This window comes from Mustela nivalis (assembly GCF_964662115.1).
Source record: "Mustela nivalis genome assembly, chromosome: 18".
Lineage (NCBI taxonomy): Eukaryota > Metazoa > Chordata > Mammalia > Carnivora > Mustelidae > Mustela > Mustela nivalis.
This window is the reverse complement of record NC_139037.1, coordinates 49,237,446-49,248,506: the sequence shown is the minus strand read 5'-3', so window position 1 is coordinate 49,248,506 and position 11,061 is coordinate 49,237,446. Positions and strand designations below refer to the sequence as shown.

General features: G+C 56.7%; 1 protein-coding gene across 4 annotated transcripts; it reads right to left on the bottom strand.

Annotated features, from left to right (window-relative positions):
- Nucleotides 1–8,789: 8,789 nt before the first annotated feature.
- Nucleotides 8,790–10,600, bottom strand: TMEM86B (transmembrane protein 86B). 4 transcript variants are annotated; one of them, XM_082709808.1, is made up of 3 exons: nt 10,360–10,600; nt 9,918–10,164; nt 8,790–9,437 (listed from the first exon to the last, which is right to left on the bottom strand). In XM_082709808.1, the coding sequence occupies exons 1-3, from the start codon at nt 10,492–10,494 to the stop codon at nt 9,055–9,057; spliced, it is 765 nt and encodes a 254-aa protein (XP_082565934.1). In that variant the 5' UTR covers nt 10,495–10,600; the 3' UTR covers nt 8,790–9,054. The 4 variants fall into 4 exon arrangements, with proteins under 4 accessions (XP_082565934.1, XP_082565935.1, XP_082565936.1 ...); XM_082709809.1 differs by having other exon boundaries at nt 9,918–10,161; nt 10,360–10,599; XM_082709810.1 differs by having other exon boundaries at nt 9,918–10,161; nt 10,374–10,496.
- Between the last annotated feature and the right edge of the window lie 461 nt (nt 10,601–11,061).

Genomic DNA, 11,061 nt, shown 5'->3' with positions numbered 1-11,061 from the left:
GTCCCTCAGACCTCCAGTGTCCGGATGGGCTTCTTGGGGTATTTGGGGGACTTACTTATATGTACACGTGGCTTCCTTCGCTTCACGGGCAATATGAGAGCAAGAACACGAGTCTTGGAATCACACGCCCACCTCTACGTCCCTCCCACTAACTGCCCGTGGGACCTTCCACTCATCTAAACCCTCTGTGTCTCTGTCTTCATGATTTTCTTTTTTTTTTTTTTTAAAGATTTTATTTATTTATTTGAGAGAGACAGTGAGAGAGAACATGAGAGGCGAGAAGGTCAGAGGGAGAAGCAGACTCCCCATGGAGCTGGGAGCCCGATGCGGGACTCGATCCCAGGACTCCAGGACCGTGACCTGAGCCGAAGGCAGTTGCTCAACCCACTGAGCCACCCAGGCGCCCTGTCTTCATGATTTTCAAATGGAATCGGAGACGCTGTCTACAGATGGAGAGCGGCTGACTGCTTCTGCCCTGTTCTGGGGTCACGGGCATTGCTGGGTCTCCTAAATGGTAAAAGCCCACCCTTTCTCCATCCCTGTGACAAATACAACCCACCTCAAGGAGCTGTCGTGAGTTATAGCGAGGGGACGCGTGCGCATGGGTGACCCACGGCTGAGCCCCAAATCGCCCCAACTGGAGGGCCGTAGACAACCATGAACACATCCTCTCTCCCGAGTTCTGTGTGCGAGGGTCGAGCGGCGACCCAGCTGGGCAGTTCTGGCTAGGGAGGAGGATTCCAGGATGTCAGCAGGGGCTGCAGGGTCCAAAGGCTTCCGGCCACGGCTGGGGAACTGCCTGGCAGGAGGGTTAGCGGGCGTGGCTGCTTGTGGGAGGCCTCAGGTCTTCACCTCATGCCTCATGCACGGGACATCTGGGCGCCCACCCAGCGCGCTCCCAGCTGTCCCTGGAGTAAATGGTCCGAGAGAGACAACAAGACAGAAGGCACACACCATCGCTGCTGGGACATCCTACTCATTAAACCACCTGCCTCTCTCATGTAGGAGGGACTGCACAGGAGCCTGAAAGCCGGGATGCATGGATCATAGGGGTCATCTCGGACGCAGGCCACAGCCCCACTGTGCCCACACAGTGGTCATGTTGTAGGCAAGGCCTTATCTACCACTTTCTGTCCTATGTGTGACAAAGTGGGAAGCAGGGATAGGCGGCTAATAACGCTCTGTCACTCGCTCTGGGAGCCTCTCCGGGCTGCGACACCATCCCCACCCAGAGGAGGAAGAGGGACTCGATGTTGAGTCCCTGGCCTCTCATCTCCCATTTCTTCTGTGATGAGACTGATGACAAAGGTGTCCCCAGGGTACCAAGTACATTTGCACCTTCCCCATCTCCAGTGACCATGGCCTTGGCAGTGGGGTTCAGCTAGCTCTTCATTCCAGGCTCCCATCCCCGTGGGGCTCTGCTCACCTATGTTCGTGGTGGCAGGTCACAGAGGCAGACGGGGCCCTCATTCCATCCCAGATGGTCGTGACAATGGCTGAATAGGACTGGGCCGGCCAGAGACCCCACACAGACACCCTCTTCCCACAGGACGACCTGTTCTGAGAGTCCTGCTGTCCACCCACCTGCAACTCAAAGGCCTCATAGCCTCCTCGGGGGCAGGACCAGGTCAAGACGACCCCGTGGCCCCCAGAGATGCTGATGCAGGAGGTGATGGTGACCGGGCTTGGGGCTGGGAGGAGAGGACAGGAGAAGTCAGTAGGAGCTATATGGGGGGGCTTTCCACCACCCCCCCACTTCCCACCTGTGGTGCCAATTCTCTGAGAACTAGCCCATCCTTTCCTTCCCAGAACCAAAATCCCTCTTCATGTCTCATAGTCTGTCCTCCCCAAAGGGACACACAACAGACCCTTCAAACTACAACTCCCATGAGCCCTGCACGCTCTGTATCACTTCAGCTTATGAAGCTATGACCCCGTGACCTCATGGGATTTGGAGTCCACTCACCGCCCACTGCCCCCAGGTCTGACTTAGGTCCCTACCGGGTAGAAGGGGGCCCAAATAACCTGTGGATTCAAGGAGGCCCTGTAAAGAACTGGCCACGTTGCTCCTCTCTGCCCACACGCTGAAGTTGTACAGAGTCCCGGGTTCCAGGGCCTGAACCTCATAGTAGGTGTGATTTGTCTCTTGTGTCTGGTTGGCCTGATGTCCTCGGGGTCAAGGTCTCCTTGGGGATGTTCCCCAGCAGCCCACTCTGACCCAGTATGTGTAGGCCTGAGAATGGGGGTTAGTGGGACCTTCCATCGCAGGGTGATGGAGCTGCCGGTCTGAGCTTCCTTGTACAGATCCATGACCCTGTTGGGAGCTGCCAAGTGAGTAGCTTCTTCTGAAGCCGGGAGTGGTCTTGGCGAGTCCTCACCTTGCTGACTGCGTGGGTTGTCTTATGTCCACGTCCTAACCCCTGGTGCCTGGGAATGTGACCTTGTCTGGAGATAAGGGTCTTCGCAGACATAGTCAAGTAAAGATGAGCTCCCATGGAGTAGAGTGAGCCCCAAATTGAATGACTGGTGTCCTTAGAAAGAGAGAGAAATTTGGACACAAACAGGAAGAACATCATAAGAAGCCAGAGGCAGAGACGGGCATGATGAGTCTCCAAACCAAGGAATGCCAGAGATTTCCAGCCATCCCCCGATGCCAGAAGAGGTGAGAAAAGATGTTTGAGGCTCCAAAGAGAGCATGAGAACACCTCAATTTTGGAATTCCAGCCTCCAGAACTGTGAGACAACATGTTTCTGTTGCCTTAAGCCCCCAGTTGGGGGTACTTCGTTGTGGGGGCCTCGGGAATCAAATGCAATGACCTTTCTCTTTCTCTTTGGGAGGGTCAGCCCGAGGGAGGGTCATTTGTCACCTGCAGACACACAGGGGGTCTCCCTGGAGCTGCTCACTCTGTCCTGTTCAGCCCGCATTAAGAATTTATTCAAAGTTAGAGTTCAAGTGCATCCATCACAACCCAGGTGTCTACAGTGCTATGAGGACCACCTGAGATGCTCTCCCTAGACCACTGGATCCCATGGAGGTATAGCTAGCTGAGGGCCTAGGCCCTCAGGGACCACCCCCTTCTCAGAGTGATGGAACTGCTAGGCTGAGCCTCTACCTTTAGGCTTCTGACTGGGTTGGATGCTAGAAGGGGGAAGACAGGCCTCTTAGGGGCAGGACATCAGACAGTGCCTTGCCCCTTCATCTGCCCCAAGCCCATCCACAAGTCCCACAATGTGTGTTTCCCATCAGCTCTACAGTGAACCCCACAAGTCCTCTACAAGGAACCCCCTGGAGGCTCAGGGGGAGGGCAGCCCAAGCTCCTTTGTCAGCAGTGGGGGTGGAGGAAGTGGGGGCCATTGGTGAGGCTCGGGACAAGTCACCACCAGCTGGTGAGTGATCCTCTGCTCTACATACATATAAAGACGGTCTCCATTTTGTTTATTCATTCATGTGTCAATGGACGCTTGGGTTGCTCCCACCTCTTGGATATTGTGAATAATGCTGCTTTGAACATGGGTGTACAAATATCTCTTCGGCGGGGCGCCTGGGTGGCTCAGTGGGTTAAGCCACTGCCTTCGGCTCGGGTCATGATCTCAGGGTCCTGGGATTGAATCCCACATCTGCTCAGCAGGGAGCCTGCTTCCCTCTCTCTCTCTGCCTGCCTCTCCATCTACTTGTGATTTCTCTCTGTCAAATAAATACATAAAATCTTAAAAAAATATATCTCTTCAGGACCCTGCTTCCAATTATTTCAGGTATATTCCCTTTAGTGGAATTGCTCGATCATATGGTAATTTGTGTTTAGTTGTTTTGGGAACTGCCATGCTGTTTCCCACCATGGCTGCTCTGTGTTCCATCCCACCAGTGGCGCCCAAGGGCTCCCATTTCTCCCACCCTTGCCAACACCTCTGATTTTTTCTGACCATCACCAGCCCTGATGGTGGAGAGGTGGTACCTCCTGGTTTTGATTGGCATTTCCTCAATGACCAATGACATTGGCCATCTTTTCACGTGGAACTCACTCACTTCTTCTCTGTAGTATGAACTCCTTTCTCTGCTAGAGCGCATCTAGCCTATGTAGACTTCATAAATGTATTTCCACAAGCAAGCCTCCTGTATATGCTCCCTTTTCCACCCTCTGCTCCTGGCCCGTGTGAAACCCTTCTCATCTGCTCAGTCTCACAGACTCTGCACACGGGCCCACCCACCACGTGAACACGCCCCCCCATGCCACTTGCACCTGACGCCCCACAATGGATCCCTGCCTGGTCCCACGACCACCACCATTCATGAACGCCTATGTGGCTCATCCCCATCAAATGGCTTTAGGACTGATATGTCCCAAAAGTGAAGGAAAAGGGAGAGGAAGAAGGGGGAAGAGAAATAGTTCATCTTTGGTGGGTTTTGTTTTGCGTTTTTGATGAATAAATTTCCACATTTTCTTCGACAATTTGTTTTGAAATTATTTAAGACTCTCAGGAAGTTGCAAAAAAATAGTACAAGAGGCCCCCTGTGAGCTTTGTTCCACTAACCCCCGTGGTAACATCTCAGGCACATAAAATTTGCTATCAAATGCAAGAGCTCGATAGTGGTAGAATGCCGTTGCCCGGCTCCAGACCTCATTCTTCAGGTTTCACAGCTGTTGTTTTAACAACGTGTGTGTGTGTTTGTGTGTAGTGCTGTCCAATTTTAATCTATGCAAAGAACCGTGGAACAACCACCAGTCAAGATATGACCCTGCCCTGTCACCGAGGAATGACCTTGAGCCACCTCCTTCTATATTTGACTGTCCCGGATCTTTATCTCCCAGCAACCATGGGTCTGTCCTCCATTTTTAAGTCTGCCATTTCTTTTTTCTTTCTTTTTAAGATTTGCTTATTTGTTTTTAGATAGAGAGAGGAGCGGAGTGGAGGGGCAGAGAGAGAGAGAGAGCGTGGAGCCAGACACGGGGATCCATCCCAGGACCCCGAGACCATGACCTGAGCCGAAGTCAAGAGTCAGACGTTCAACACATGGGGCCACCCTAGCACCCCAGGCCGGCCATTTCCAGAGTGTGATAGGCATGGACTCCCATAGCAGGAACCCAGCCAACTGACACCTTGATCCGGGCCTTCTGGCCTCCAGGACCAGGAGACACGGAGTTCTATTGTCTCAGCCACTCCTTCTATGACCTCCCATGCCATCCCTGCTCAGACCGCCACCAGCCGCCAACCTTGTCACCCGCCACCACCAGTCCCTGACCCCCTTCCTCTCCTTATTGTCCTGTGCTCCATGCTAACCTCTCCCCGTACGGCTCCTTCAGGAGCTATATCCACATTCGTTCACCATCTGGAACCAATCCCATCAGTCACCCAACACCTGCAGCTTCTGGGCCACAAGCTCAGTGGGCAAACACAGTCTTCTGGTCCGGAGGGCACAGGGCTGAGGCGGCGGTCGGGGAAACAGACCCCAGTGTGAGATGAATGTGCCTTGACTGGGGTAGCAATGGGCATGGCAGGAATGCCTGGGAGGTGTCTGCCCCAGTGCTGAGTCTCCACACAAGAGTAGGATTTGGTGAGTGGAGAAAGGCATGGGGAAGGCGACAAGCGGTGGAGGGCAGGTGTTTGGGGGAAGAGCGAGTGGAGACCTGGGACAACTCAGGGCATCTGAGAGTATTTTGGCCAGAGCTGTGTGTGGAACAGGGACAGGATGGGGTGACACTGAGGGGTCAAGTTTGCGGGCCCCCAGCCTTGCCTGGACTTCCCATGGCATGCGAGGTCGGTGGGCACCTGGAGGCAGGGGAGAGGCCGCTGGAGCCCCATGCACTTCCCCATCCCACACCCCACCTGGCCATAGCGACTCTCCCATCTGGCTGCTCCCCAGCTGGACCCTTTAGCCCAAGGCGGGTGATGGTAAGTGGACGACTTTCCCGAGTTCTGTGAGCTGCTCTAGCTTGTTAACCAAACACAAGGAGGGGCTGGTGGGAACTTTTCATCCCCATCTGGTGGGTCAGAAGCCCAGGGGACAGTGAGGACATGGACGAGGGGAATGGGGGGTGTGGGGAGGGGGGGAGCAGTCCTGTGGAACGGAGTCGCCATCTAAGGGATGTGAAGGGTAGGAGCCACCTGGGGTCCGGGAACCCAGGCACCGGGATGGGTAGAGTCGTAACCAGGAATCATTGTGAGATGCTGACAACAACCCGAATCCCAAATGATCGGGAGCACTTGAAGATGAATTGTGCTGGGCTGGAGGGCATGAGTGGTCGGGGAGGTGAGGCTGGAGAATAGGGATCTCTTTTCCGGGTGATGAAGGTTCTAATGCTGACTGCGGGGATGGTTGCCCAACTCTGTGGAGATACCATAAACCACTAACGTCCACACTCTTCTTTCTTTTCTTTCTAAGTAGGCTCCGCGCCCAGCGTCGGGCTTAAATTCACCACCCTGAGGTCAAGCGCGGCAGGCTCCACCCACTAAGCCCAGGTTCCACCCACCCACCGGGCCCCCGGCCCACCCACTGAGCCCAGGCTCCACCCACCGAGCCCGCCGGCCCGGCGTCCCGCACACACTTGGCTGGAACGTGAAGAGGATCTCTGCAAAGCCGCGACCAGGACATTTTTTCTGGGCTGGAGTAGAAACGACCTCACACATGGCCACAACACAGCAATGCCCGCCAACAACGGCCGGGTTCCAAAGTTCACCGTTGTTAGACCGGACCTACGTGTTCCCAGGAAATGTCCCTTCTTGGTCCTTTCCAGGGGGGTGGGAGGTCTGCTGGGGGGGGGGGGGCGCTCCACGTGCGGGAGGGAGCAGCACTGGGGACCTGGGCGGCGGAGTCAACTGGCGCGACCCCCGCGTGGGCACGAGGCCGGTGTGCACGGAAGGCAGTGCTGGGCCTCTGAGGTCGGGAGAAGCAGAGTGCACCCCGGGGGAACCCTCACCCCTGCCTAGGGTTGTACCACAGCAGCGAGCCTCAAGTGGCCCAAGGCCCTCCCATGCAGTGGCCTGACAGTGGGGCAGGGACTGAGAAGCAGGGGTGAGCTCAGAGAACACAGAAGCACAGAGTCAAAGAGGCACATGCCCCCGAATTTTCTAGCAGCAGCAGCAGTTTAGAGAGCCCACGGGTCCACCGGTGGTTGAAGGTGTGGCACGTCTGGAATATTATGTGGCCTTCGGAAAGATGGAGATCTTACCGTTTGCAAGGTCTGAAGGGGGCTGGAGGGTATTATGCTGCACCCAGTTAAGTCAGAGAAACACAAACCGTGCAGGATTCCACTCTTGGGGGGAGGCAAACCACAGGACAGAGTCTTAACTACAGAGAAGCAACTGCTGGCGCCCAGAAGGGAGGGGATGGTGGAAGTGGAGCCAGGTGATGGGGATGAAGGAAGCCTGTGTCCTGATGAGCACGTGATGAGCATGGGGGACAAAGCCACTCTACAATGCACCTGGAACTAGTAGGACATTGTGTTAACTACACTGGAATTTAAAATTAAAAAAAAAAAAAAAAACCCAGGAGCGGGTTCTGGGGATCCCTAAGAGCACAGTGGGGATGGAGAAGTCTCCCCTCTGCTCTAAGAGTCCCTGAGAGCACGGCATGGGTGGAGAAGCCTCCCCTCTGCTTTAAGAGTCCCAAAGTGCACAATGGTGGGCGGTAAGCTTCATTAGCATAATGTGCACGTGTACAGGCATGTTTTTTCTCGTGGGCAACATCATGCTTGCTTAGCACAGGTGGTGGTGACTCCCCCTCTCGATCTTCCTCCCAAACCCTAAAACTCACCCCCGTCTGGGGTGCCCTGGCTTTGCAGAGGCCTCCCCTTGATCTCTGGGTGTGCACACATGAGAAGACCTCATGAGCCACCTCCCCAGGGCTCCTCTGTGTGCAAAAGTCACCGAGAGCTGGATGTACCCTGACCCGGGAACACTGTGGGGACCCATGTTCCCCAGGCCCACGCATAGTCAGCAATGCTGACCTGTATGAACGGGGGACCTGGGTACAGCTCGCAGCAAGGTTGCCACAGGAATGGCTGCAAAGGGCAGATTCAGGGCCTAACACTGGGGATGGACCTCATGTCCCTGAATGGTACATGTGAAAACAGTTCCAACGGACCTTAGTGGCTTCAGAAAACAAAAGGGGCATCTGGGTGGCCCAGTCAGTTAAGCAGACTTTTGGTTTTGGCTCAAGTCGTGATCTCAGGGTCATGAGAATGAGCCCCATATCAGGCTCTGTGCTCAGCAGGGGGTCTGCTTGAGCTTCTCTCCCTCTGCCCCTCCCCACTGCTCACTCTCTACATACATACATACATACATACATACATACATGTATTTAAAAAAATAGGGGCACCTGGGTGGCTCAGTCATTAAGCATCTGACTTCAGCCCAGGTCATGGTCCTGGGGTCCTGGGATGGAACCTGCTTCTCCCTCTGTCTGCTGCTCTGCTCCCTCTTGCTGTCTCCCTCTCTCTCTCTCTCAAATAAATATTTAAAAAAAAAAATACAATTAAAATTGGGACACCTGGGTGGCTCAGTTGGTTAAGCGGCTGTCTTCGGCTCAGGTCATGATCCCAGCGTGCTGGGATGGAGTACCACATCGGACTCCTTGCTCAGCAGGAAGCCTGCTTCTCCCTCTGTCTCTGCCTGCCACTCTGTCTGCCTGTGCTCACTCACTCTGACAAAAAAAAAAAAAAAAAAAAAAAGACAAAAAAAAAAGCCCTTAAAAAAATACAATTAAAATTTTAAAAATAAGAAAGAATGCTTTGCTGTTCTTTTCTGTGAGCAGCCCTCCCCTGAAGCCCCTCCCCCAAATAATGGAGATGTCGCTGTTTCAATGTCCGCTTTACTTGGGCATGAACTAGATCAGGGCCGCAGGGAAGGGGGCAGGTGCCCAGGGGAGGCAGGTGGGAGGCTGCGGTCAGAGCAGAGGGAAGGCGGCCACGGGGAATCGGCGGTGGATGTGGTTTTCCACAGACGGTTCTCATGGGTCCCGAGCCGCACAGGCACTTGCAGGCAGGAGTCCAGGAGCCCGGGGTCTGTGGGGGCCTTGCCAAAGGCCACGGGGTGCCGCCAGTCCATCCAGGCCCCTGGTCAGTGGGTCTTGGGCCGGGGGCTCTGGAAGGCCGACAGGGTGATGAGGAGCTGGGCAGCGTAGTAGGTGATCATGACCACAAGGCGGGCATGTGGCAGCGGCTGGACGAAGGTGTCCCACGCCAGCACCATATCCGAGAGCGTGAAAAGCAGGGCCCCCCCGCGGACACTCCCGCCGCTGGCCAGGCCGCGCCACAGCATGGAGCCCAGGACCAGGGAGTAGACCGCCAGCGCCGGGACCATGCTGGCTGGGAGGTGGAGCAGCAGGAGGCCGTAGTATGGCATGGAGACCAGAGCGATGGACAGCAGGAGGCCAGGCCGCAGCGGAGTGAGGCCAAAGGCCCAGAGGTAGAGCAGGTGGGCCACAGTGAAGGCAGCCACGCCTAGAGGACACAGGACCGGTCACTCCCTGGTGGCCACCTCCGGTGCAGAGCCCGAGGGGAAGGACTGCCCAGCAGCAGCATCCACACCGGCCAGCCCCCTACCCCCCCACCCACCACATCGGACTCCCTATGGGGGTTCCCCTCACCCTGCCCCCGGGCCCAGAGTGACCTTAAGATGCACACTTGCATCCCATCCTTACTCTGCTTGCCACTGCCTGCCAGCTCCCCATTTCGCTCTGCTCCCCACTTGGCTCCATCCACCTACCCATCCTGCCCACCCCAGGGCCCTTGCACTTGCTGGTCCCCTGCCTGGGCACCTCTTCAAGACGGGAACTCCTTGGTGTGACCATCCTCAACCAGCTACTCCAGACCACAGCACCCAAAGCCCTGCTCTGTCCCTCCGGGCCGCTCACACTTTCCAAGACCCAACCCCCCGAGGGGAAGGAGGGTTCTGCGAGAGCCTGGGGCCACCCTGCTCACCAGAGAGGAAGGCGTCGGGCCAGATGAGGCAGGCATCACCCACGGCTGAGCACAGAAGGGCCCCCTGCAGGAGCACGCGGTGGCTGGTGCCTTGGCACGCAGCTTGCAGGGACCCGGCCAGGCAAAGCACCGGCAGGCACTTGACGAGGGCGCCGACCCAAGACGGCTGGTCTTGAGGGATCCAGAGGAGGAAGTAGGCAGCACAGGTGACAAAGAAGGGGCTCAACCACAGGCACAGGCGCGGCTGCTTTGGGAGACAAGGGAGTCAGCGAGTTCCCAGGGGGCAGGCGCCCCGCAGCCAGGACTCAGGTCGGGGTCACTGTACTCCCACCCAGGAACCCGAGTCACGACCCACAGGGAGCCCAGCAACCTGAGAGCAGGACCCCCAATTCCCGCAGGCTGCTCGGATTCCCCAGCACCCAGGCCCAAACCTCTCCCACACCTGGCGTCTCTCACTTGGGCTAAGAAGCAAGGCTTTCCAGGCAGACCCTCCTCTTGAGCGCCCATGTTGGCCATTGACCCCCCAGAATGGCACCTGTGTGAGCGCGGGTGGCTCTGGGGGTGGAGGGGACAGCATGTGGTTACACGTTAACCCGAGGAGCGTCCTGTGGACTCTGGGGCTGATAACAGGGCCCAGGGAGATGCTGCCCCCACCCTGGGGATGGCCCCGCCTGGCACCACTGATAAGGTGCCCACTCAGCACCCAGGGTCCCTCCTCCCCCCCCAGCACCCTGCCCCCCAGACCTGGATTCCCCTCAGCTGCCCAGGAGGTATGAGGCCATATACTCTCCTCCCATTGTCCCATGCCCCACCAACTGAGAGGGACCCGGTGTGGGATTCCTACACGTTCCCCTGCACCCGGAACTCTGGGGCAGGGGGTGGAGGGTTGGTGCTGACCGCCATCAGCCCCAAGGTCAGATCAGCCCTGGCCAGGGTGTGGGGAAGGACGCCCACCCACCGTCCCCCCAGCAGGCCACCCAGGGGAGCCTCCTGGACTCTGGCCCATCAATCCCCCCCACAATGTGGCCTCCACTGACCCGCACCGCCCCCCTGCCACGGATCCCCCCAAGGGAGCATGTGCCAGTGCGGAGTCCAACGAGGTCCTCACGGCACGCTGGCTGCAGCTTCACGAGCACATCCTACG

What these genes read in the sequence shown, in the direction of transcription:
- TMEM86B (XM_082709808.1), bottom strand. Translation starts at nt 10,494, where the DNA reads ATGCTGTCCCCTCCACCCCCAGAGCCACCCGCGCTCACACAGGTGCCA. An exon ending in GCCCAAGTGAGAGACGCCAG is followed by an intron (nt 10,165 to 10,359) that starts GTGTGGGAGAGG and finishes TGTCTCCCAAAG; the next exon opens with CAGCCGCGCCTGTGCCTGTG. An exon ending in GCCCGACGCCTTCCTCTCTG is followed by an intron (nt 9,438 to 9,917) that starts GTGAGCAGGGTG and finishes TGTGTCCTCTAG; the next exon opens with GCGTGGCTGCCTTCACTGTG.